General features: G+C 49.7%; 1 protein-coding gene and 1 long non-coding RNA gene across 3 annotated transcripts in view; one reads left to right on the top strand and one right to left on the bottom strand.

Annotated features, from left to right (window-relative positions):
• Positions 1-20631, bottom strand: part of KCNQ3 (potassium voltage-gated channel subfamily Q member 3) — a 223170-nt gene extending 202539 nt beyond the window's left edge. Inside the window, exon 1 of one of the 2 annotated variants that reach the window (XM_074316306.2) lies at positions 19839-20631. In XM_074316306.2, the coding sequence (XP_074172407.2) occupies positions 19839-20224 (386 nt within the window). In that variant the 5' untranslated portion in view covers positions 20225-20631. The remainder of the gene's footprint in view (positions 1-19838) is intronic. The other variant, XM_019711688.3, reaches the window with a different exon arrangement.
• Positions 20632-20855: 224 nt separating this feature from the next.
• Positions 20856-25202, top strand: LOC148757828 (uncharacterized). The gene is made up of 3 exons (XR_016021472.1): positions 20856-21565; positions 22685-22873; positions 24472-25202. It is a non-coding gene; the product is annotated as an uncharacterized LOC148757828 (long non-coding RNA).
• The last annotated feature ends 2605 nt before the right edge of the window (positions 25203-27807 follow it).

Here is a 27807-nt window from a genome sequence, read left to right as displayed (position 1 = left end):
CAGTATGGATCTATATGGGGTGGTTCCAAAGTCCTGGGTTCAGGTCCTGCTCCTGTTGGAATCCCGGTGGAGTCTTCCAGCCCCTCTGAGACCCTCTTCCCCAGCTGTGTGTTTTCATTGTTCCCTTAACACCTACTTTCATAGCTAAGCGCCAGATAATAGTCTCAGTGCTTTCTAAATGCCAAGAAATGTAATCCTCAGACCTAGTGCGATTTCTGTCCCCTTTCTTCAGATCAGAAACCTGAGAGGCACAGAGAGGTGAAGTGACTCGCCCCAAGTGGCACAGCTGGTAAGTTTCGGAGCTGGGATTAGAACCCAGGCAGTTTGACTGCAGAGCCTACCCTCCGATTACAACATGTAGATGACACTATCACTCCATCAATCTCTATTTCCTGTGGGGTGTGAGAGCCGAGAAGGTGTAGGCAAGGTACGAAGCCAGCAATTCTCCACTTGGTTTAGCCTGTGCCCCTTTGGGGGTTTCTCCTTCTTCTCTTGTGTCCTCCTTTCTGCCCTCACCAGCCACCACACACGACCCACTCCTCGCATTAAGCTCTGTTTCCGTGCTGGGAATGCTGAGTGTCTTCGTGCTATGATGGGTTGTGCACCCTGCCCCTGCTAGAGAATCTCTACACCAAATATAGTAGAATCGTTAATATTATTCCAAGCAGTTAGGCATAGATTCGTAACAAACAGCCACCACTGTGTACAGGCGAAGAGCAAGGACCCTGCAGGCCAACAGCATGGGCTTGAACTTGGGCAAGTCACATCCCTTTTCTGGGCCTCGGTTTCCTTACTGGTAAAATGAAGAAATGAAACAGTACAACCTACTTCATTGGGCTGTATCAATTGAGAGAGAGTTCAAATCTGGAAGGCTCTAAAGAATGCTACTGGCAGCAGGGCGAGTGTGATAAACACAAGGTGTATTGTCAGCCCAATTCCTGTTGGTGAAACCAGCTGATGCTAGGGCATCCTTCCGCCAACCTTCCACCCCTGTCAAGTAATGCTGTAACTGTGGGCAGTGAGGTTAGTGCCCAATTAATACGTAATTTGGGAAGTGCTGTGCGAAACGGCTTGGCACACTGCATCAGGCCACACATTAGCTGGACCCAGGGCAGCTTGACTGGGAACGGACAGAGCCAAGCGTAGACAGAGCTCTGGAGACCCAGGTACTGATCTCCTCTGCCACTAGTAAACTAGGTGTCCTTAGGCAAACCTCCTCCCCTCCCTGGGCTCACGGGCTTCGTCCGAAAGCCTTCTTCCAGCTCCAAAAGTCTATCGCCCTGGGACACCCGTAAAGCCATGTGTCCACATGTCAGCAGAAATTCCCAGGGAATGTAATTACTGGCACTTAGCCAACCCGTAGTTAACTCCAGGTAATTTCCGGAGGATTTACTGCAACTCTGAAAGCTATTTTGTGAGGGGAGCAATGCGTATGCAATATTGACAGGGCAAGAGGCAAGTTCTCTATCTCCAAACCCATGAATTATCGAGGACGTCAGGAGGACAAAAACCACCGACGGCTTGTTACAAGCAGGCTGCCTCCCAAACAGAAGTCAGGATTTATAGTAAGCGCTAAAAAATATGTGGGCGATGAGCTGAAAGCCAGAGTCATATGAGTGGTGTGTGTGAGAATATGTGCACATGTGTGACCCTGCGCATGGCCTCAAGAAATCAGAATATAAGGGAAACGTCCAATGCAGCTAATTACGATGAATGGGACTTTCTGTCTGATCCCATTCAACCAATTTCCTGAGCTCCTCCTAGGATGAGGTGCCCTGCTGGGGGGAAATGAGGGTGATGGGACCTGGCCCTGAACAAGCTCACACATGTGGCCCTCACTCTCTCCTGTGTGACACTAAGTTCACCTTAGACTCCTTCTGATGCTGTTCTCTCATCCACAAAATGAGAACCCCAAAATGTATGTCATGGAGTGTTCTGAAGGGTTTATAAAGCAGCACATGCGAGAAAAAGAATTTAAAAAATTAGTGATAACATAGCTATAAATAACTAATACAGGGCAGAATGAGCAGGAAAAGGTCCTAATAAACATACAAAAGACAAAAAGAAAGAAAAGGATGCTAAAAGTTTCTGGGAGAGGAATGTGGAGAAGACATTGCAAGAAAACAGGAGAGAGTGGAGAGGAGGTGATGGTGGAGGAGGAAGGGGTGATTGGAGGTATGTGAGGAAAGGAGAGATCGCAAGAGAACGGAGGAAAAAGAAGTCGCTGAGGCTAAAGAAACAGAGGGAGCAGGGTAGTGGGAGAAGAGAGAAGATTTAAAAAGAACATAAACCGCAAGGAGCAGAGATAGAAAAGGGAACCAAGGAAAAATGCCTAAAGTTGATTCATCAACAGACAGCACAAGCGTGTGATTTAGCCGGGGGGAGAGAACCACCAGGAAATCTAAGGAGAGACAGACAGATGTTGCCTCTGGGCGTGGGGCTGGGGACGGCACAGGGTGACGCAGGGCTGTGGCTTTTCATTTTAAACCTGTGAGCAGACGTGGGGCTTGAATTACTTGCACATTCCTTTGCTAAACGTAAATATAATTGACAACTTTTTGAAAGGATGGCAAAGGAAGTTAACGGTGAGTAAATGCTACAAGCTGGACACTGCTTTCAGCTACTTACAAATAAATGCTACCTCGTTTGTCATCCCAGTAACCCCACAGGGTAATCCAGTCCTCTTTGGATTTTTGGTGCCATTTAATGGCACCTATTGTGCAGTTGTGAGGAGTAAGAGAGTTAACACAGGTAAAGCGTGTGGGGAAGTGCCTGGTGAAATGTGAAGGCTTAATGCCTGTCAGTTTCTCTTGTCAGAGATTTTGAGAAGCACTCCCCCATTTGGGGGGAGCTACTGTTCTCTGTTTTGCAGTAGCTGTCACGCTGTCTCCCGATCCCTGCCCCCCACGGCCACAAGTTGGGAAGGGGCATCCACCTGTGGGCACCTGGGTCCCTAACTTGAGAACCAAAGAAGGAAGGTCAGTCCCTCTCCAGGGACAGAGGATGTAAGCCAAAAGGAGCAGAGATAGAATAGGAAATCAGAGAGAGGTAAAGCTCAGACGCTGTAGGTGTCCCACGGGACCCACCATGTGGGGGGATTCTGCAGACAGAAGCAGAGACGACATCTTGTGTCGGAGCAGTGTCCCAGTGCCCGGCTCCAGGTGAGCTTGGGCCCAGGTAAAGCCACACTCCTTCATCGGTCCTGTTGTTGGTCTCCCTTGGGATCCATGAACCCACAAGCTCCCTCACATGCTGGCTTGAGTAGGGCTGCCTTCACTGGCTTCCAAAAGTGTCAAGAAGGTTCCAAAACCAACACCATTTAGGTCTTTCCAGGGGGTACCAAGAACAGGTTGCTGAGCCCTGGGCTCCTGATGTGGAAGGAGAAAGATGCAAAGACAAAAAAAAAAAAAGGAGGAAGAGTAAGCATTCAGAAGATCCTGCCTTTGGGATGCAGCTATTTTAGAGCTAAGGAGAAGCAAAGCAACCTTTGGTCACAGCTAGCAAACTACTCTTAGCGTTTCCATCTTGTCAACCCACGATCAGTGCCATTTGGATTTCATGGCCTAAAAATATCCCTCAAACTTCCAAGTATGCTGGCATGAGCTGGTGGACTCAAATTTTTAATCCATTTGCAAATGTTTCCACACAGCTCTTTTTTTTCCCCCTCCAATGCGATTTTGTGCTGAATCACTTCCATCATTCAGGCTGACATTTATTGTGAGCAGGAAGGAAATCATCGTGAACACAAATGTCAACCCTGGCCCTGAAGGCTCCTGAAGGCAGCAGAGAGAGTGAGAGAGACAGAGAGGCCCCCACTGGTTGGAGAATGACGTGTGTTGCCACCAGTGCAGTGGGAACATCAGAGGCTTTGGGACTGGCCACTCCTGGCTTCCTCTGGCTGTGACACCCTGAACAAGACCCTGGACCTCTCGGAGCATGTCCCTCAACTATAATGTGGGGATGATGCGATTCAGTTAAGCAGAGTTGTTGCAGAGATTCGGCGGGTAAGCGTACCATGGGTACCTCCCAGCCCAAGGTGGGAGCTTCATAAACGGCCCCATGCTGAGTTGCAGCCGCCATCTTGGAACAGCTAACCACCACATATACCTCTGCACTCCCATCCCTTCTCCACCCAGTGGCAGCGTCACCCTTACAAAACACAGATCTGATCATGCCACTCCCTTCTGGGAAACCCAGTGGCCTTATGGTCACACTAAAATGTTCACTGTGGTCTACACAGCCACGTCCAATTCCCCAACCTCACCAGCCTGCAAGCAGAATAGTCCAAGCCCCACCTCACATGCTTCTGCCTTTGATGTCAGGCCCTGCACAGCACTCACTGCTTCCCACGCCCCCTCCCCCTTTCTCCACCTCTCCAGACCCCCACTCATGTTAGCAAAATGACTGCTGGTGCTCCAGATTTCACACCCTCACACCATGCCACCCACAGGAGGAGACAGCGCGTCTGGTATCCCTCCCCCCAAGCCCTCAGTTCACTCCCTCCGCCCACGGGCTCTGCCTGGGTGGCGTGTTCTTTCCTGTACCCACCACTGGGGCCAGGGAAGCGAGGCTGACCTGCTGATTCCAGACGGAGCAAAAGAACATAGTTAAGAATCCGGGGAGAGAAGGTTCCCGAAGGAAATTCAGGGTATGGTGGTCAGTGAGAGAAATGGAGGCTTGATGTGGGAAACAAATGATCAATGGTCAACACGAGTTTGCATGGGTTAAGTAAGGGGCGGGGCCAGAATCACAGAGGGTCAGAGCCAGCGGAGGCCTTCAAGTTTTACAAGTAGGAAAATTAAGGACGGACATGGGTGTAAGACAAACCCAAGTTCACCCTAGGGCCATTGCTAAGGGTCCAGACCCCCATCCCGATGCTCTTCCCACTGAATTATGACAATACCCCCGCCCCCCAGGGAAACATCATGATTCAATCCATGTCATGCTCAGAAAGTCCAGCCACGGGCTTCATAACAGAAGATGTGAGAAATGCCTTGTGAATATGAATTCTGAGGACCCTGGGGCTCAGAGGGGTTAACCCTGCACCGTCTCCCCCAAGCAGAGACCCATGGAGTCAGGCACAGAGCAGGTGACAGGCTGTACGCTGAGGAGGGAGAAGGAACTGGTGTGATCTCTCTCCTTCAAGAGCAGTCTCCCCATCCCAGCTTTCCCGCCATTCCTAGTCACCTTCCTTTCCTCTCTGCCCCGCCATCGGTGAGGAACATGAAATGGGGAGGGAGAAAGACGGTAAGCTGAGTTGCAAAGGGTGGGTAAAGCATGGAAGAAGGCTTTGATTTAGGAAGTTCCTTCCAGAGAGGGATGGAATTAAACCCTCTAGAAACAATCTGAGTGATGCCTTTTGGTGTTGGCCTTTCTGAAGAACCCCTCCTCTCTCAAGCTATGGCTCCAGAATCCCGTCTTTTGGGAAGACTTCGTTGACCCCACCCCCACCCCAGTCAGACTTCATCTATCCCTCCTGTGTGTCCACTGGGCTGGGGACACACTGCATTCTCTTGTGTGACTGTCCCCACAGCTCAACTCCTTGGGAGAGGAAATCAGTACATGCTCGATAAATGTTGAATGAATTAGTTAATGGAGTAGAAGGCCACAGCCATTACCAGAGTTCAGGGACGAATTAGATTTTGTCATGAAACAAACAGCACCATAGGACAGATGCATCTATTTGCACAGGGCTCCTGGAGCACTGAGGAACAGGACTTCGCAGAGAGTCAGGCAGGCGTCTAAAGATGGTAATTGTTGCAAATATTTAACCCATGTCATTTTCTCCAGTGAACCGATGACGTGAAATCAGATGTCCCCAGGCCTTCCAAAAAGCCAAGTACAGCAGGAAGGCAGTGAAAACAGGACAAGCACGGGGTCTGGATGGCTGGGAATGTCAAGGGGCTCAGCTGGCTCAGGGAAACAGGACAATGGGACACTTTCAAATGAAGTTCACTTCTCATAAAATGAAACATTCTGTAGGTGGAGGGGACCTCTTAAACCACACGGTCCAAACACCCAGCACTGTACCTCGTTTCTCACCCCACAGCCGAGTTCTGTCCTTTTTGGAGTGTGGAGAGGTATGCAGAACAAAATTTACCACTTCAACCATTATTAAGTGTACAATTCAGTGGCACTAAGTACCTTCACATTATTGTGAAACCATCACCACCACCCATCTCCAGAACTCTCTCATCTCCCCAAACCGAGACACTGTCCCCCTTAAACACTCCCCATTAAACACTCACTGCTCACCCTCTCTCCCCCAGCCCCTGGTTACCACCATTCTACTTTCGGTCTCTCTGATTCTGACTATTCTAGGAACCTCGTAAAAGTGGAATCACACAAATTTGTCCTTTCATATCTGGCTTTGGCAAAATGCGTTCAAGGTTCATCCAAGTGGTAGCGTATGTCAGAATGTCCTTCCTTTTTAAGGCTCAGCAGTATTCCCTGCAGGTGGTGTTCTGTCACATCCACTGGGACTTTCCGTGGAGTCACTCCCTCCCTTCCACGACAGCCAGCTCCCTACAGTCAAGCCTGACTGGTACCAAGTTCTCGGGTTCGTCAGCAGATAGGCCTGTTGTTCCCTCTCCCCACTGCTCCTTGCGCGGGCCGTGAAACCACAGAAAGACAGCCCTCCCCCTGCATGGGACTTGGGATATGCGGAAGGGAGGCTCGCAGCCCTCCCTCCATCCTTCCTCCATCCTAGATCAACCTCGATCTATAAGCAAGACAGGGGCTTTCGGTCGTCCTCTGGCCATCCTGCTCACCCTCCTCTAGACACATTCTAGGGAGTCTGTCTGGGCCATTCTACCAGTCAACAAACATACACGACGGGCAGACCCCAAGCTGGGAGCAGGAACAAGCGAACCTGACCTGGTCTTTGCTCACCTGGAGCTTGCAATTGAGTGACGGGAGACACATGAACACATACCTTACGGCCTGTGGTCCTCACCGCTTATGACGCGGTGTTTTGAAGGATATAAGCAATGATGAAGACGGACCTGGAAGCAGCTGATCACAGAGCCCCCAACAAAAACTAAGGAAGGTATTTTATATGGGTGGAGGGAGAGGCTTCCAGGCCGAGAAAATGGTAAGAGCTGAGGCCCTTCCTGAGGGGAAGCAGGACTTGGGGTGCCCTGGGAAGGGCTGTGTGAGCTGGAACCCGGAAAGCCCGGCCACGGCGGTGGGGAGCAGGGGCTGGATCCCTCGGGCCTATGAGTGTGAGCAAGGAGAATGGGTTTTGTGCCACGGTCAGCAGACAGCCAATGAAGGGCTTAGAACTACAGAAACATGATCTAATTCACACCGGAAAATGACAACCCTGGCTTCCAGGTGGAAAACAGATGGAGGTGGGCAAGAGGGGAGGCCAGAAGTTAGGATACTGCAGGAGATAAGGCCAGAGGGGTCGGGCTGCCCAAAACCATGAGACGGGGCTCCTAGAGGCCAGAGCCCACTGACACAGCCATCTTTGTATCCTCGGGTCTTCTTACCACATAGCCTGGGGCTCACCGCCAGGGGCTGGAGGGGCCTGAGCCCCTTTGAGGCTGGCAGAGCTCCCAAGCCCCTGGGCTCAGAGGCCAGTAGCTCCTTCCTGGTTCCCCTCTATCTTGGTCACTCCCTCCCTTCCAGAAGGCTAGATAGTAAATGGTCAATTCCTATCCATCCGTTTAGTGCCATCTCCGAGCACAGACAACCACCGACTTCAAACCTGGACCAGAGTCCACACACAACAGACTCTGGCTAAATTCCGCTCATTGGCTGGGATGGTTGTGAGGAAATGGCAGTAGACCTGACCTGGCCCAACAGAGCACAGAACCCTCTTCGCAGGCCGCCAGGTTCCTGGTGTGCTTGTGGAGTTCCCACGGAAATCAGCCGCGGTCAGCGTTCCAACAGCAGTTTTCCATGCCCATGTTCAGATCTGGGTTTTGTTTGGAACGCAGCTTGGATGCTGCAAGGCCAAGGGATTAGTCAACAGTGTTTGTTAAACACGGACTGCGTGCCCAGCATCATGCCTGGCGCTGTCGATTAAAAGAAAACATACCATGCGTGGCTCTTGCCTGCAACACAGCCATGATCTGGGCTACTCACGGCAAATCCTGCCAAGGCAGAGCTTCCTGCAGGACGAATCGGGGTGCCAGGTCTGCTGGAGCTCAAGGAGAAGGGCCCAGGAGAGGACGGGGAGGTGAAGCACTAGCGTATACTCAGGCCCGTCCCGTCCGTGCAGCTCTACAGCCTAACAGCTGTGTGCCCCTGGGCAAGTCACCTAACCTCTCTGAGCCTTCACTTCCTCATGTTCACACGTGAGGTGGGTACCACTAATATCCCCATTTTATTGATGAGGAAACTAAGATCCAGATAAGTGAAGTGTAGTTTGCCTGAGGTCACACAGCTGGGATTTAGCTGCAGCCTCGCGAAGACGCCCTGCTCCAACACACCTTTCTCATCTGAAACATAAGTCGCGTTTCCATCCACACACACCACCTCCCCATCCAGCCACAGGGCCCAGGCTCCTGGAACAGCGACCTCTGCAGCCTGTGGAGGCTGAGTGTGTTGCTGATATCCCAGTCATGAGTGTGCTGCTCTGCCGTTTCCGACGTCAGCATTTCCCAGTGCTATTTTTTTCCAGATGCAAGCAATGAGGTCCCCAAGTTAATTTGTTTCATGCAGTGACACTAATTAATGTTCCAAACACTGGGGCTTAGGGATTGAGGGGTGTGTGTGTGTGTGTGTGTGTGTGTGTGTGTGTGTACAGGCACACACTGCATGTGGTTTGTGTTTGGGTAACTTTCATGTTCCCCAACTTTTGAAATGATGTATCTGGGTGTCTTACCTGAGTCAAAAAGCAGGTTAGGCTTTCATGAAAACACTGTACTCACCTCACGAGTGCAGTAAACCCTCCAATCCACTACATATGTGTCTTTGCTTCAACTCATCACTGGCAGTGAGAACACTGGGGAGCTGAGGCCAAAGACGTCAACCGGAGTCCCGGCCACTAGGGGCCAGTGGCTCTCAGCCAAGGTTACTGCCACCCCCTTTAGAACCTTTGCAAAAGCCTGGGAGTGGTTTGGTTTATTGTAACTCATTGGCTCTAATAGCATCTTGTAGGCAGGGCCCAGGATGCTGAAAATCCTACAAAACGTGGGACATTCCTGCCCATTGAGGAGCAGTCCCCTCTGTAATGCAAGGAGCTTCTCCACTAAGAAACCTTAAAAAGTATCCCACTACCTAATTCTTCAGGAAAGAAAGAAAGGCACAGAGGCATGGGGTTTCTTGTCCAAGGCTGCACAGCAATTCCATAGTTAAAAAAGGTCTGACCCCTCCAACTACATCTCCTGTTTCATCCTGTCACCACCCAGCTACCCATCCCCCCATTCACCCAAACAGCCTCTAGCTTCAGCCCCTGGGAATGGTCACACCTGACTCACCTGCCCATTTCTGACTTCCAAGCCTTTGCCAAAGCTACTCCTTTGGCCTCCAGCCCTAACCCTGACCCCGGCACCACTGCATCTTTCTATGCCTGGATCAAAGGCTGCCTCCTCCAGGCAGCCTGCCAGAGTCCCACCTCAGAACCAACCCACAGCAGTCTGTCTGTATGCCGACTTCTGGCCTGTGTGCCACTCTGCCTTTGTATGCGAGTCATCTGTTACCATTACCATCAACAGTATGGGGCAGCCGCTTTACAGCCACAATGCCATCCTATGGTCTCAGCAGTCGGCTGAGGCAGGTCATCTGATCCCATTTTACAACTTGCTGGAGGTCACACAGGTGGTAAAATGAGGATTTGCTCCCATGTCTGACAGCAGAGCCCACATCACGGCTACGAGGCCACCCTGTCTCCCGGCGCCTCCTGTCTAGACAGTGGGGTCTTTGAAGGAGGAGGCCATGTCTGATCCATCCATCCACACTTACCTTATGCCAAACTCCATAAATGATGTCTAAGAGCCCAGGACGAGAACGCCGCTATTCTGCCTCTTGGTCCGGGATCTGTTCATTCCATGAGGCCACCTCTGGCCCAATGACCTCCCTCCAGGTACTTGGTGAGTGAGTCAGGGGCAAGACCACACAGTGGGAACTTTCCCAAGGTTACCTGCCTCCCACCCCCACCTCAAGAACCCACTGTAGTTAATTACAGTAGCTTCAATCGCACAGTAAAGGACGCCCAGTCATTGCTTCCTGGCTCAGCAGGCTGCCTGGGGTATCACAATGGGACAAGGCTCATCAGGGTGTCCAGGGCTTCCAGAACCTTCTGTCACACTCTCAACCAGTCTGGGTGGGAAGGCAGTGGGCACACAACTCAGAACCCCTCTCTGCAGAGGGCCAGGCCTGGCAGCCATGCAAGCAGGACCTGCGGACTGATTGATGGGGAAAGAAAACACAGGGGGATGTCACTCATCCCTCCCAACCTCTGACTTGGGCTCCGGGTGACAACATGGCAGAAATGTTGGGTGTCTATGCAGAAGTCACTCCTCCATCTTTCTCCTTCTAATAGAACCCCGTTTTGTCTAGCTGGTGTACCTGGTGTCGTATTAGGCTCTGGACTGCAAAGAATGAATATTTGCACCTATGAAAGGTACAGCCAAGAAACAAATCTTCAGTCTCTTTAAACAGCTCAACTCAAGGTTCACCCAACTCTAGGTTTTATGACCCCACTTTCTCTTACTTCAATTCCAGCACCTTTCCTTGAGTGTGACAATAAAGCAGATCTTTGGGTTGTAAACGTGTGACACAGTCACGGTCACGTTTGTACATTAGAAAATGAAGGAAGAAACGATCTTTACGTTAGCCCTGTATTTATGATGAAATCCACTTCTTGTTGATGGAAATCTTTCCTGACTCATTTAAATAGTGTTGACAACTTTACGGGAGCCCCAAGCAGACGCATTATATACAGAAAGTCCTCACTTAACATCAGCAATAGGTTCTTGGAACTGTGGTGAAACAACGTGTAATGTTGTTGTTTTTTTACCACAGGCTAATGATATAAACAAGAGTTAAGTTCCAACGGTGTCTCATCAACGTTGCAATGAAACGATGCTAGTCGAGGACCTGCTGTACATATATTAAAGTGAGTATCACACCACTAAGCAATTATTTATTTACCTACTCTACCGTGAGCCCGTCAAGGCAGAGACTGACTTATTCATCTCTGTAGCCCCTATTCCTAGCCCAAGGCCTGGCATCCAGTAGACTGCAGAAATCAATGTCTGCAGAATGATCATACTTTGAGTTTAAACAGCAGATATTGGGGGGCATGTATAGTAAACCTGAAAAAGAAAAATTAAAATTGCCCCATGAGATTTCTTCCCGGCCAAATAAGGTATTGAAATCTTGGCACAAAAGAAGATTTGAGAAATCTCAATATTCCCTTTTCCATTCCAGAATCCTGAAAGTCAATGTTAATTACTTCCTCAGGAAAACAGAACTGAGGCAAAGGGGAGAAATCAGGGCACCCCACTTCAGAACCAAGATCCTGCCATTTTTCTCAACCAAGGATGTGTTTGTAAGAACGACCGGAATTTCTATTTTAATCTTGTTTTGAAAATGCTAATGTTTCTCACGTTGTAAATTTGTACGGTTCTTCATTCTTTGAAAGCGACCCAGAAGTACTAGTGTCAACAGGACTGAGGTTCTCCATGCTTATGTAAAATAACTCTCCTGTTTTATTTGGTGAGAATTACTAATATGTGAGTGGACCATACTTCCAACAGGCTGATGCAGACCACGGCCAAGTTCCACGGTGCTTTTGAGAACTCTACAATCCTGGCCCACAGAAGAGCTCAAAACGATGAGCAATCGTTAGCTACCAGGCACTGAATCAATCGACCTATTTACAAATACTTTTAATTCAGTTTTTTTCTTTTTTTTTCCTGAGTGACATCCTTAATAAAAAATTAATGAGGGGTGAAAACACTAGAGAATTACCATGAGCTTTAGGCCACAAGGCTGCCTTTACTTAAGAACCCCTGGGAAAACAGAGAAACGCGTGCGAACCTCAAGTCACAATATTTCCTTCGCTGTAGAACTTGACAATGGGTAGCAGTGCTATTGGTGCCCTCCTGGACCACCTCAGTACCCTCTCCCAGCACCTGCCAAGGTGGCCTTTTGCAGACAAATGCCTTTGGCCAATATCCCCCATTTTGTCTCTGAGAGGAATACTCCTGGGAGCAGCCCTGAGCCAGTGATGGATGGGGTTTAAGGAGAATTCTATGCTGTCCACACTGCACCTCAGGGCTCCCCACGAGGACTGAGGGTCACCTGTCCTCCTGCTAACCTGCCTGAGGCTGCAGTCTTCCAGTCTGCTTTCCCTCTCCTGTCTCATCTCCCCACGTTTCCCCACAGTCCCCGATTTTACTGATTTGTCCAATTTTTCTTGGAATCACTTCCTCAGTCGTGCACTCTCACTGGGTAACACTGCTTCCGAGGGGGCAAACTCCGTTCTGGTGGGGGACAGGTGTGAAAAAAACTTACTCTTTTTATGTATCGAGCCCAGATATACACATAGTCCATAAAGAGACGCACAGGGCATCTATGGTATTAAAATGTCATGGGTGGGGGCATTTAGGGGGAAAGACTGAGCAAAGGGGAGAAAAATGAAAATAAGATGGCGCAACCCTGTGTTAAATAAACCACACGTACTGAGAGCCTTGCCTCGGGGAGCTTCTACCAATGTTACCACTCCACTGAGAGATGCGTGTCTGACCTCATTTAACCCTTCCAACTACCTGGAAGGCAAGGAATATTAGGTCCATTTATCAGATGAGAAACTGAGGCAATTCAAAGTAAAATGACGTGTTGGCGGCTGCAGGGCATATCAGTGAGATTCGGAGTTAAAAACCCGGTGGCGGGCCTCTCAGCCACACCTTAGGAGAACCATCCAGAATGAGTAGCCCAACATGGCCCAGGGAAATAACTCTATACATGTCAGCTAATGTTATTAATGAAAATAAATCAGGTTTCCATGAATGGAACCGATGGTGGTGCTGCCCCATCGGTGACATTATAAACAACGCCAATGGATCCAGACGTTTTTTTATCATTATTAGGAATACCTTTCAGCTGAGTGGCGATCAGGGACGATTTTATATGATCTTGGTAGACGACCGGAAGTGAGGATGGGGTGTGGAGCAAAGGGGGTCTGGACACTGGACACTTCAACAGGAGGAGAAGCCCTTCTTGGCAAGAGGCTGGCTGGAGCCTGCGTGTAAATACCTGACCAGCCCGCACCTGACTTTATTCTTGTCTGTTCATTTGGTCAGATCCTAAGCGGCAGGTAAGAATGCACTGCTGGGAAGCAGTTGCTGCAGGACCACAAAGGGAAAACAATGAGGCCAGATGGAAGCCAACCTTGGAAGCAGCAGCCCTGAGTTTGCGTCCTCCCTTTGTCAGCAGAGTGACCTTTGGCAAGTTCCTCACTGCCCTGGGCCTCACTTTCCTCTTCTCTACAGTTCCCTCCAGCTCTGGTTTTTGTAATCTGTCCAGTGACTCTCTGTGCCGGGTCCATCAAAATCCCATAAACTGCTGTTAAGTAACTTATCTGCTGGTAGGTTTGATCAGACTTGCTGATTAGTAAGTCCTGCTGGTTTCATTTTTTTGGACGGACATCAGTAGGCGGAGAAGCATCCGTAACCCATATACGTGGATGAGATAAAGCAAAGCTGGGATTTTAGGAAAGGGCAGGAGTAGGGAGATAAAGCGTGTGATAGTGCTAAGTGACTTTGCATTAGTACAGAGGGCAGCGACTGGATGGGCATATTCCCCCGGCTCAGTATTCTCAAGCCGTGTTAGGTAATTATTTCACCCCACCCTCCCCCAAAAGACATTCGTAAAGGTACAGACGGGCTTAAGCTGCTGTGACAAGTTTACAGAGACTCTCAGGGGTCAATGCCAAAGAAACTATGTTACAGGCTGCCTGCTCGTCGGACACAACACCGGCTCACGAAAACCAGACTTGGTGATTTGTCAGTAGGGACTTGCTGTGACGGCTACTGTCACTAATATATGTAAAGCATGTCCCGTGATGGTGTTGCCCAAAAGGGGGCTATCATAAACTATGAAATGATGTCAAAATGTAGGTTATTATTGGTAAGTTGCTATTACAGGCCCCAACTCCACTGTAAACTCTTACAGGGTTCAGGTGACTTTATACTTGTATGTCTCATAAAGGAGGGGAGGATGGAGAGGAGGAAAGGAGATCTCACCCTGAGGTCTTCAGCCTGGAGGGAAGCCCACCTCAGGAGGACGCCAATCAGAGACTGTGTGTGGGACGCTCCATGAGCCAACTGCATAAGTATTTACTCTTTTTCATTCGTAAACTACGTGCAAGAAGCCATCTTGTGCCTGAGTTATAACCCCATTTGTTTTCTCAGGAAACCAGTTTACAAAAACTTCTCTATTCCTTCTGTGGCAGCATAAAAAGTCCCATCCAACAAGGCCACAACTTGGATGGGATCTGATTTGCACCCTGTGACACCTACAAGACTACAGGTGGCCCCAACCTTGGTACTGACTTCAGTGTGGTCATCTCCAAACCTTTTTCCTTAGCACAACACAGGAGGCTTAACAACAGTGCCCTCCCCTTTCTGGGGGTCCTAGGTCCTCCTGTGCATTCTATTGTTGCATTTGGTAGACTATTTAAAGTTACTTCTTTTCAGTCTCTCTCTCTCTCTCCATAGGGAAAGAATTATGGCTCATCTCTCTCAATCGCCCGGCACGAGGCTTGGCACTTGACTCTGCGTGGCCTTGAAATAAATGCACCTTTTTAGCGTATAATTGTCATTAGCTAGACAAAGCCCGGGGTGGAGAGGAACCCTGACACATGGTCTATATAGAATCCACGAATGTAAGAAAATGTGTTCTGACATAAATCACATCTTCTTTATCGGATCGTCTACTGAGAGGCACTGAGGTTGCTTCCATAGCTTGGCTATGGTACGTACGGCTACAATCAAACTAGGGGTAGGTCTATCTTTTTGAATTAGTGTTTTGGATTTCTTCGGATCAATCGTAGGTAAACTTGCTGGGTTTTCGTTCTGTCTTTGCCCGCAGAGTGACCTTTGGCAAGTTCCTAACTTCTTAAAATCCTTGATTCTCAATAATGAGAAGGAAAGTGACACAACTGAGGAAGGAGATGTAAAGAGGAAGATTAGTGGGGTGAACAAAAGTGGGGATGGACTGAGCTGGCTAAGACAACTAACATCAAGTGAGAAATGAGAAAGAATAAGATACATGGGGAGCAGAAAAGGGGGGCAGTGGCCTAGAGTCAGAGAAATAGGACAGCTGAGAGAATTGAAGCCAGCTTTGTCTAGAAAAGAAAAATAATGTCGCTTCAGTAATGAATTACAAGTTGTCACACTGGATGAGATGCTATTGAAGGGATTCCTTCTGCCTGAGGGCCGAGGTTGACCAGATGTCAAAACTCTGAGATTCCTGTTAATATTAACGATGTTATTATTAGATTACACATATATTCCATCAGGGCAGATATTAGATTGCATTATTTTTGTTTTCTTTACTGCTCTAGCCTTAATGAAGAGTGCCTGGCCCAGACAAGGCACTCAAGAAATACCTACTGACTGAGAAACATTAATACACAAATAACTACTATTGCTCATTTCTTCTATGCAAGGTATTCTTAGTTTCACAAGAGCCTATGCTGATAACATTTTTCAGATGAAGAAACAGAAGCTCTTCTCTGTTTTCTCATCATAAAAGGGGATCCCAGTAGGGTTGTCACAGAGTCACAAGGTTGTCAAGAGATTAAATACATGAATACATAGAATTACAGCAACAACTAATATTCTTTGAATGTTTTCCATGTACCAGGTATACAACTTGTCCAAGACCATACCAGCTGTAAGAGGCAAAGCGACTTTGGGAAACCTAATTTCTCTCATCCCAAACTTGCCAAGACTCTGCCTGACTGAGGAGTCTGAGTGGGAGTCAAGTGTCTCTCCTCCACGTTCGGGACCATAGATGGTTTAGTTAACATGCTAAGTCCACCAGCTGGGTCTTTTACATTCCAGAGCAGCTGATGGGTGCTTGGGTTCTCCTCTCAGTCTCACCTGCCAGATGTCCCTGAGGCCAGTCCACCTCCGAATATAACCGGTAGGCATTCCCTGTGCTCATTTCCCCTTGGTCTGTCAACAGGTGAGTGACTGAGGATACCCAGCTGACCACGGAGAAGTGGTCAGGGCAGCGGGATGCTTGTGCAGTGCCAACCCAGCAACAACGCCAACAGGAAGCCAGCGTCTCATCACTCACAACGGGCTAGGAAGGGGGAGTCCCTAGACAAAGGGCAGCACAGTGGCTGGTGTGTATGACTTTTAAGGAGACCCCTATTCAGAAATGACTAATGAATACTGAGTGCCTGATATGGGGAGAATTTCATTTACATACACTATTCCCTTTATATCTAAAATCCACCCTCTGACCGGTCAGTGTTATCGTCTGCAATGACAGGTCATTTCCAATTTAGCTCATGCAAAGTCACAGACGTAAGGCAGAATCCAGATGTGAACTCCAAGGTCATGGCCAAATCTCTGCCCACATTTTCTATAACATCAAAATGCTTTTCAGTCATAAGGCTAAAAAAGCAGAGAAATGATCAGCCTTACTGGGCTCAAAGGATGGTCTCCCACCTTTTCCCCCTCCCCCCATAGTCCATTTTAAGACTTCTGAGAGCCATTCTCATCATTCAAATCCTACAAGGCTGACCTCGGCTACTTAGTGTTGTTGTGATAACAGTAAAGCCGTACAGAACAGTCTTGGTGAAGCCAGGCATAGTCTTTCCTCATCCTTTCAGCAAATGCTCACTGAGTCATTTCCAGGGTCCGGCATCCTGCTGGGGACTGAGAATGCTAAAGAACAACAGAACCCCTGCTCTCAAGGAGCTCTCCACTCAATGGGCAAGATGAACAGGCCAATCAACCCAATGCAAAGTGCAAAGTCCTAGGATTGGGGACGCTTTTGAGGAGGGGCAATTCTAGCTCAGTCTGGAGGGTCAGGGAAAAGCTTCTCCCAGAAGTGACACTGGAGCTGGGCCAAATGAGTGGCCAGGAGAAAGTAGGGAAGGGACACTTAAGGCAAAGTGAGGAGGGCGTGTGGGGGGGGGTGCAGGGGGGGGTGGTCTTTGATTTCCACATTTGCTATATTCTATCTTTAGGATAGAGGGAGAAAATTACATCTCATGGGTCAGGTTCATTTTTTTTTTCTTTTTTTAAAGCATGTACGAAACTGCGAGCCCATGGTCAGCCCAATTTCTTGGCACCCTTATGCCATTAGCCACAGCCCAGAACAGGAGAATGGATGCTCTGAAACATGGATTTCAGTGTCTTGTAAAATCCTGAATCATCAATGAAAGGTTCAATTTTGTTTGCTTGACTGGACTTCCTCCTAAGGTGGAGAGAGGATGTACAATGCATCCATTAACTAGGTAGCTTCAAAATCAGGATCTCAAGCCCAGCCCAACATGGGTTTTCCTGTAGGACTCCCAATGAATCACAATCCACATTCCCACCAGCTCCACAGCTTATCCCACATTTCCCTAACACTGCAGTTCCCGGGGTTCTGATCATCTGTTTAGATCCCGAATTCCATTTCTAGCCATTTGCCAACTGTGAGTAGGAAGAGGAAAGAGGCATTACTAAGAGCCTTGTGTTTACCAATAGGGTCGGGCACCCAGTGACCCGTAGTGAAATACCCAGAGTCCTGCGATTGTTGGCAAGGGTCAGAACTGGGATCTGGGCTCAGAAACGCTGACCCACTGCACTCAGGTGTGTGCTCCATAAACATCAGCTGCGGACTCTTGGACAAGTGGTTTTATCTCTGGAAGTTTTCATATCCTCATCTACAAAACGTAGATAATGATTCCCACCTCCTAGGACCATGGTGACAATCAAATGATTTGCATGTGTGAAAGTACCGGGCTCTGTATTCAACTCCTCCCCCCTCACTGTCTTACATTTTTCCTGGATCCTCTCTGGGAAACTGAGGCTGCAGGTTCTGGCATTCTCCAACTTGCTTCTGGGCGATGGAATAATTCTAGAGAAGGATAACTGTGGCTCTGGCATCTTAGCTATCCCTTCCCCAGACTGGGCAACACAGGGCTGGGGTGCTGTCTGGAAAACGTGGGAGAAGTAAGAGGGAGCCCACAAGCTCTGGTGGGACCCCAGGTTCGAACGTCAGCCAATACATGCTGACTGCCATTTATGTGCAAAAGGACATGTGAGTCTGTGTATGTTTGTGTGCATGCAGATAATTTGTGTGTCTTTTTTCATTATCACATATTCCAATATTAATTTCAGTTCAATTTAACTAAATACAGCAGACGAATGTATTTTTCATCTTTTTTCCACCTGAAAAAAGCAAATGGAAAAGCAACAATTGCTAATCCTTCTCTCCAGCTACTAATACCTGCAAATACACGCGGTCGCCAAAGGCTGGCTCCCCCAAATCCATGTTCCTGGCTGGATGCTCCCTCCCTCCTGCTGGTTCCTCAGTTTAAGGGGAGGCACCCTCTCCAAGCGACCATAACCTCTCTGAAGAAACCTGTTGCCTACTCAGAGGTTCTGTGTGGATGCCCCCACCTGGTGGCCAAATCTGGAAAAGCTTTCCAACCAAGGAAGATTGGCAGGTAGTCCAAAGCTCCCAGAACTCCCTCAGACCCCATCAGTCATGGGTCAATTGGAGGAGGACAGAGAGGAATATCTACTAGTAAAGTCACAAGAGGGGTCAAGGTCATGGCCAATTTTCTGCCCAAACCCTCGTAAAGAGACAGCCTCCTGAAAAGCAGCCATCAGAATGACTAAGCCACAGACAGGAGGCAAGGGGTAACTGGAAGTGCCCTGCCTGCTCTGAGATCGGTGCTGACAGCCCTGATGTTCCCTCCTGGGTGAGGAGCCAACACTGCCATCCCTGTCCTCTCCCCAAATTTAGGAGGATGTTCTATGCAGAGTGGCCGGTGCAGAAGGGAGTTCCATCTTCCTTCTGGCCACGTATTTACATCCTGATTAGCAAGGAGACACTTTCTAGGGGAAAGGTGCCTGTGGGCAAACCTCCAGCCCAGGCCCCTTCACAGACCCCATCCCCTGCCCAGCCAAAGTGAGAGAAGGGGCAGCAGTGAGGCCGAAGGGATATCAGGACCAAATCATGGAGATGTTTCAACCAAAATAAGCCCCTGAGGCCCTCACCTCCCGGCACTAAGCTCCAGCCTCTCAGTCTAGGCTTAGAGCCTGAGACACACACTCTCTCTTCCTCTCTCTCATTAACTTCCCCCTAAAGCACCCAAAGACATGCTTTTTGACCAGACCAAGCCACCAATTAGAGCAACCAGGATCTTTTCTATACCAGGATGGAGCCCTAAGAAGGGTAGGTACAAGCAAGCAATCTACACACACACACACACACACACACACACACACACACACACACACCCCCACTGTAACTCCCATCCCCAACTCCAGGATGTATCATTTAAACTCTGCAGCGATCCCAAGAGAAAGGACCCGCCCCAAGCAGAAACACAGCGCGCAAGGGAGGGTCCGCTTTACCCTGCTCAACCTCCACATTAATTGGAAAAAAACCACAGAATTCTTTTAAGCTGGGCTACCAATATCCGGAGAAGATGCCGTACATGCGCACCCGCGCGCACACAGACACGCCAATTTAATCTCCGAAACAGCCGAGGAACCGCGCTTGGACCTTTCACGCCTTGGGGCCCAACACCCAGAGACCCATCCAGCAGAGACGCACACACTGAGGGCGGGCTGGTCTCCTCCTCCGCTCCAACCCTCCACCCGAACCCCCGTCTGCGCCGCCGAGGGGCGCCAGGTACTCACACGAGCGCGTGGTAGAGCAGCGCCCAGCCCCGCGGTCTCTCCAGGGCGTCGTAGATCAAAGTTTGGATGCGCCGGCACTTGGCGTTGTTCCTCTTGACAGGGCGGCTCAGGGGGGTCTTGGCCAGGAGCCCGAGGCCCTGCGGGGTCCTCCGCAGCCCCTCGTCACGGCCGCCGCCTTCCAGTAACAGGGTCCCGTCTTTGTCAGCGCCGGCCCCGAGCGCCAAGGTGACTTGCTCCGCCTCGCCGGGCGCCAGCCCCACTTTCCGCTCCTCGTCGCCGGCCGCCGCTGCGTCCCCTCCGGCCGGGTTAGCGGCCCCGCCACCTCCGCCGGCCCCGTCGCCGCCGCCGCCAGCCGCCCCCGCCGCTCTGCGCGCCTTGAGCCCCATCTACCTCGCCCCCGCCGGCCGCTCCGCCTTCTCCGCTGCTGCTCCGGGAAGAAGGGGCGCTCGGGGTGCGTGGACGAGGTGGCGGCGGCGGCTGCAAACCCGGGAACTCCAATGCCATGATCCGCGCGCCCCTCCCCACCCACAGCCCCCAAAGCAGGCAAAGGCGGGCCCCCCGAGGGGCAGGGGAGGCCAGGCGGGGCGAAAGGGGGTCACATCCCGAGCGGGTCAGCCGCGGGACCCCGAGGGGCGCGGGCGGGGGGTTGCGGGGAGCGGGCGATGGCGCGCGAAGCTGGCGCGGAGGCGGCACCCGGGCCGGCGAGCCCGAGACAGCATCGCAGTGTATTTACAAGCCCGGTGCCCGCCCGCCTCCTCCCTCCTCCGCGCTCCCACCGCGCCCCTCCCGCCCGCTCCAGCCTCAGCCCAGCACCAGCAGCCGCCTGTCAGCGAGCGAGCGAGAGCCGCGGGCCGAGCGCTCGCCGCCTCCCTCCCCGCTCGCCGGGGTGGGGCCGTATCGCCCGCCCCGCCCCGCCCCGCCCCGCCCCGCCCCGCCGGCGCCCCGCCCCTCCCCGCGGGCGTTGGGCTTCCCCTGGGTGGGGCGTGGCGGGCTGGGTAAAGGGGAGGAGCGCGGGGGGATTTCGTCTTCCTCTCCGCCTTCTGGCCGCTGCAGCTTGACGTTTTCTTGTCACCTCCAACCTGGCTTCTCGGCTTCGGAAGTCAAACCCAACTTGCGGGGTGGGCCCAGGCCGAGAGTACCTAGAACCCACCGGCTCCTGGGTGGCAACGTGGCTCCCCAGGCCGTTGGGTTCAACGTTCGCGGTCGGCAGTGCCGCTCTCACCTCTCTTGGCCCTCGAAGAGCACCTCCGCCGGCTTGGGTGAGCAGAGGGCTGAAGAGCCGGAAAGAGCACGGGAATCCGAATCCTCGTTTCTCCCTTCGCTCCTGACCTGTGCTCTAGGCCAGTCGTGCCCTCTCTTGCCTGAGTTTCTGTTCACTGGCTCATAGAATCGATTACTGCACCCACAGGAGTGAGCTTCCACCGAGAGGGCGATGTTCTCAGACCAGGCCACCCTAGGTCCCTCACTCATTAAGCTTGCATTCTAGGGAGACGTGGAAGAGATTCCGGAAAAACAAACATAAACCGTATAATTGCCAATACTGCTAAATGCGGTGAGGAAACGAAATGGGGTGTGCCAAAAGTGGGGAGCTTTTTTATATGAGCTGGTCCTGGAAGGCCTCATTGTGGAGGTGACATTTTGAGGTGAAACCTACACGACAAGCTGCTTCAACTACGGACGTAAATGTGCAGAAGAGGCTTCCAGGCAGCAGGAATGCGAGTGCCCAGGTGAGGTGTGGCTCCAGGCAATTGCACAGGGGAGAGCAGAGGAGGTGGGGCCACAGTTAGGCAGGGGCTGGGCCTTGTAAACCTTTGGCAGAGGACATTGGCGGTCCTGCACTTCTAACTCCTCTGCTCCCTCCCACCATTGCCACCAAGGTGGGTTAGAGAAACCCTCCGTTCCTGTGGTACCAGGTAGCTTCTTCACTTCCCACTCGCTCCCCTCCTGTCTGCTGGCTTGGGAGGAAGAGAGGGGCTGTGAGCAAAGCCAAGCCTAGAATCTTTCCTTAGTGTATAAGACAAGAGTCGTCAGAAGGCCTGCAATGCAATGCCAGCTCTGGACATGGCATGGGTTGCCTGGCCAAGGAGAGCAGGAGAGAGAAAGCAAGGGAGGGAAAGAAGAGATGGAGGACGAAAGAAGGGATGGGTGAGGGGAGGAGAGGAAGAAGTGTGAGTGAATGAGGTGGGGACGAGAGGCGTGTCAGAGGAGGATCTGTATGAAAAACCATCTGAGGGGAGAACCTTAGCAATTTCGGAACCAAGAAGGATGGAGTTTCAAGAAGGGAGTTAAATGATACTACAAGGCGGAATCATTAAGATGGTATCATATTGGCATGAAAATAAACTTCTTGATCCAACAGAATAGTTTGCTCTGAACGTGGCTTTAGTCGTGTGACAACCCGATGGAGAAAGGTTACGCATGGGTCAGGGGGCTGAAGGGTGGGTTTTGTAGGGCTACATGAACTAGCAGTGCTCCCTGTACAGTAGGACCCCATCAATGTTTATGAATAGATTAGTGCTCAGCAGTGAGTGGGAGCTTGGTAAGTCAGTGCAAACTCTGGAATGGAGAAAAAGCCCAGAGAAGGGGCATCACCTGGGTTTGAAAAGCTCCCCATGGACGCTGGGCATCCAAAGCACACCCCAGAACTTTCGTTATTCTTTCACCCCAACACACCAACACATCCTGTACTTTCTGTCCCAGCCAATCCCAACTACCTAGGGAGTAATTCTGCCCTTCATATTTGAGCATCTTTTCTAAAGTTGTCCTTTGCCCTCAATCTATTCCTGACTCACTTATTTGTTATATGTGTCCTGCCTAAAATGACCATATTTGCATTTTGCTTACAGGTGTCCTATTATCTCAGTAAGCTAGAGCAGGGACTCGGCATCCTACCCTGAAGCCTAGAAGAATGCCAGTTACATTGCAGGCTTTCCGTCCTTGTTTACAGCATGAGTGAACGGTGAAGAAATGATTGCAGACTGGAAAACCCCCCAAACGGTGCCCAGTGTACAATGAAGCATTCACTGTATGTTTGTGTACGACATGTTTTGTTTTTGTCTTTTACCACTGTGACAGTTTTTATTCTTAGGAAGTCTTAATACTCACTGTAACTTAGGTAACATGGTGACAAAAACATTTTGACAGTGCTTAAAAGAAAAAGCCTCACTAGATAAGCATAGAAGGAGACTAGTCAAGGACCACAGTGAAAGAAGACAGGAAAATTCATCACTATGCAATTAATCAAACATTCAGATTTCCAGAACGACAGTTTGGACACTTGAGGACATAAAGAGGCTTCTATTTTCATGATAGCCCCACACTGTCAAATATTAATGTTTTACGATCAGGTGCAAGGGCTATTTTCATGCCTCCCATAAAAGGTGAGGTAAAGTGAATATCAAATTCATAACCTTGATCCAATTAAATCCAATGATAGAGAAACTGCCAGGTAATTTAGAAATTGATTTGCTTTAATAGTTTTATAATCCAATGGAGAGTGTTTTTCAGATAGGGGGCTTGGAAATGTCATGAAAAACGGGATACACTCTGAGTGACATTTGGGGGACTATGTGATTTCAACTGATAGCACAGATTCCAGCTAAAAGAAATCAAACATCCTATATCCCCTTGGAAGGAATCTTCTTTGAGTCCTAAAGTCCCTGAGAATCTCAGATACCAAACTGGGCATGGTCCCAAGACAGAGTTCAGTGACAGGGTATCTGCCGGTGCCAGGCTGGGGACGAGGTACAGGCAAAGGCCTTCCCCTCCTGGCTTTGCATCCCAGCTCCACACAACCTCAACGTGTGACCTTGAAAACTCAACCAACCACTTCCTCATTCTCCAATTTGCCACCTGTTACCCCTGCTCTGTGCCTTTGTTTCTGTTTTCCCCATTCCCAGTCTTCATCTTATTGCACCTTAGGGCAGATGAACTCTTTCTCCCTTGCAGGAGGGAGCCTTCTTAGGTAAGAGTAAGGGGACAGAGATCAAAAGACTTGCTGGGAGCCTCAGTTCCTGCCTCCTACTTCCCAGGGTTGTAAGCATCTAGTGATGCGATGAAGAGCAGGGCAGAATCTCAGGTTCACAGGCACATACTAATGAGGCCTCTGCCTACCTTCTCACCCTGTTCCCCAAGCACATTAAATATAACTGCTTTAGACCATTTTAAAATTTACTTTTATTACTTGTTGCACAAGAAACGTGTAGGAGTTTTAGAGAAATTATTCAAATATAAATCAGCAAACAGGCAACAATACTAATTTGTCATTACCTAGAAGTACCGTCTGTTAAATCTTCTGTTGATAACTAAGGCTTCTGCAACATGTCTGATCTGCAAAGAGCAGAAACCAAAGGTGAACCCCCAGTGTCCAACCTTCCCCCGCGGTCCAGCCAGCCACCAGGTGGCAGGTGGATCACATTGGACCTTCCCATCGTGGGTGAGGGGAGATGTGTCTTCATTGGAACAGACACGTCTCCTAGATACAGAGTTGCCTTCCTTGCCCATGATGCTTCTGTCAACATCACCATCCATGGACTTGAGAATAGCTTATTCACCATCTTAGAATTCCACATAAAACTGCTTCTGATGAAGTAATGGATCCGCCCCAAAATGCTTGTTCTGTACCTGGTTACAGGTCTGCCTATAGGAGAAGCCAGTCAGACAGGTCTTGGCAACTTTGCTGTTTTGGATGAGAGAAGGCTCCAATTTTGAGGCTTGTAACAATGGAAGCCGAAAGGAAATACAAGTATGTTTGGAAAGGGAGGACCCCAAGCCTCCCCTATATGTATTTTTTACTCTTGAAAACCCAGCGACAGCAAGTCCTCAAATGTGCCGCCCTCTTCCCTTCCAACATGCCTTTGTTTTCTTTTTCCTAGACTTCAGCTCACTCTACATTAGGACAGATGAACAATGCTCCGTGCAGGTGAGAAGCCTTCCGGGAATGAATAAGAAGAGAGAGGCAAATGTCACCCAGGGGATGAGGACACCTTCAAGTCTGGAAGTTAGACCCCAACCCCAATTCTAGTCCCAGCCTGGTGACTTTGAGCTTCGTGACCGTGGGCCATTTGCTGGACTCGTATCCAACCTCAGTTTCCTCATCTATAAAATGAGACAGTGTTTCCTACCTTCCCTGCTTCAGACCTGGTCCGAGCACCACTCAGAGATCCACGATGATGGACAGCTTTGCAGACTGGAACATTTACTACATTACTCGAAGGCGTCTGGACATATGACTGTGGAAGGCAACTCAAGTCGGGCATGACGGGGAACGCATGCGCTCCGAGCCACATGGCGCTCACCTTCACTCCAGATGGCAATAATTAAAGGACTTAGCTTCCACTGTTCTCCATTGAGAAAACTGTTTCTTTTCCCTGCTTTGCATTGTGCAATTCTTGTATTAACCTTTAAATTTATTTTGTGTTTCTTAATGTAATTTTTGTCTTTCTCTCTTAAATGATTATATTAGGTAAAATATTCACTTCATCTATTTAATGAATTCATTCCTTCAGCCTTCCAGTGAGCATTATTGAATGCCTGTTTCATGCACTGCTCGCGCTCGCGCTCTCTCTCTATGGGAAACAGGAGGAATAAAAGAAAATTGAGTAATTAATCCCATATTTACTTGAAGAGATGAGATAAACAAAAGCAAAACAATTTACTCCTCTCCCTATTGTCTTTGCATTTCAGTGACCTGGCTCATGACAGATGCTCATTCATCGTCATCACCGTTACTTACTTTTATTGAGTGCTTACTGTATGCCTGGCACTGGGCTGATTGCTTCCTATTTATACATTTAATCCTAGCCACAAAGTTACGAGGTAGGCATTGTGGTTATTGCTATGTTAACCATGATAAAATGACATAGAGAAGGTTAAGTTCAAGGTTACATGGCCAAGAAATGATGGTCTCGGATTCAGACGCAGGTTACCTAACTCTGGAGTCTATATTTTTTTAACTGCTGAGTCATATTACTTGCTGAGAATCCTGTGCCAGGTGGAAAGTTCAGGATATGCAAAGGCTCAGAGTCAAGGCAGAGCATGCGGTTTGCAGGGCAAGAAGTTCAGAAGGCAGGAGGCAGCATGAATGCAGCAGGGGCCATGTAGGGCGGGCTCCCCTGTGTACCAGGCTTACAAACCTGGGGACTGACCACCAGGCGCTTTGATGCGATCCCAGGAGGTTTTAGAAAGGGCCTTCTGATGACTCTGGAGCAGAGGGGGCTAGTGGCAAGAACCAATTCAATGAGAGCAGTGGCCAGACTGTTGGTGGAGCCCAGCGGAGAGATGCTGAAGTCCAGAAGGGAAGTGGTGGCAGGTCCCGGAGGAATGGCTGCAAAAGGTACTCTGGGAGGAGAGTCCCCAAGGATTGGTATCTGGAAGGGGAGGGCTGGATCAAGGGTCACTTGGCATTGGGGAGGCAGAAACAAATCCACCCAACGTCCCAGCCTCCCTCCAGCGTGACTGGGTTCCCTGCTAAGCTGAGCGTCCCTCCTCTGGGTCCAGTAATTGGCTCCTGGGCAGTCTGTTCTTTCTTTCTATCAAATTAAGCTCCTTCTCTTCGGGGTCTTGGTTGTTCAAACACCCTGTTTGCCCGTGCCGTTTCCATATTCCAATTACCCACTGCCATTTCCTAGCTAATGAGCCCATGTGCCTGCATTCAAGAGCAGCTGGCCCGGAGCCCGCTCGTGGCAGAGGGCTGAATGTTCCAGGCAGACACTGCTCACAGCATCTTCAGACAAGGAGGGCCGGGCCATTTGCTCACCTCCTCATCCGGATGGACTAGACCTTTGTTACTCATTACCTGCCCCCACAGATATCCTGATGCTCCGTTTACCTTGGAGACAGGAGGTAAAGCTCCCTGCACAATGGAGAATGCTCCATGTTCTTACGGCCATCCTAACAGGCCCACTGGACCCTTCATGAATGACCACGCACAGACCACAGAGCCTATTAAGTCCGAGGTCTCCCTCATTTCCATCACTGATTCTTCGCAGAGGGGAAGCTGGTGCCTGGGTGCTAAGTAACCAGATGGAGGATTATGGGTAGCTGCCCACTGATGCTAAGGAGGGAGAACCCTGGCCTCTGACAGGCAGCTGTGGGCTCAGTGTCTGACCCTGGACAGGTCACATAACCAGCCTCAGCCTCACCTGGAAAACAGGAAGAATTAGCTTGAGGGGATGTTTCAGGAGTAAGAGAGTCAACAGCACTTGGATGCACTTACTATGTATTAACTGGTATGCTACGAATATTAACGTATTCATTATAATAATTACATTACTATGATATCCAAATTAGGAGAGAATTTTGGGGTGTCAAGGTCAGTGTTTGTCTCCCTTCAGCGACCCACATTTTAAATCACAACCCCGTCCACATAATACAATATACTCATAACTAACTAAAACAGTGCCACGCTAACTAAGGTGATACCTTCTGATGTTTGCTGTTCCATATTTTATAAGGTGATTTCAACCTATATCATTTGCTACTGATGCCAAAAACAAACAAAAAACAAGAAAAACCAAAAAACCCCACCACACACTGGGTGGCTTAAACAACAGAAATTTATTTTCTCACAAACGTAAAGTTCAAGATTAAGGTGTGGGCAGGGTTGGTTTCTCCTGAGGCCTCTCTCTGCAATGAGCTGCCTTCTCACTATGTCCTCTCAGGGTCTTTTGTCTGTGTGTACCCACTCCTGGAGTCTCTTTGTGTGTCCAAATTTCCTCTTCTCACATGTGCACCTGTCAGATTGGAACAGGGCCCATCCTAGAGGCCTCATTTTAACCTAATCACCTCTTTGAAGGCCCTACCTCCAAAATAAGTCACATCATGAGTTACTGGAGGTTGGGGCATCAACATATGAATTGGGAGGGTGGGGGGGGGCACACAACGGAGCCCATAGCATGAACCCTCTACAGTGACTTCACACCCCACTAAGGGGTCATGAACCTGGCCTATAGAATGCTAATCCAGTTCA

The sequence above is a fragment of the Rhinolophus sinicus genome, chromosome 6 (assembly GCF_057876585.1).
Source record: "Rhinolophus sinicus isolate RSI-liver-muscle chromosome 6, RSI-T2T, whole genome shotgun sequence".
NCBI lineage: Eukaryota > Metazoa > Chordata > Mammalia > Chiroptera > Rhinolophidae > Rhinolophus > Rhinolophus sinicus.
Note: the sequence above shows the minus strand (reverse complement) of the source record. Positions and strands in the feature narration are given on the sequence as shown.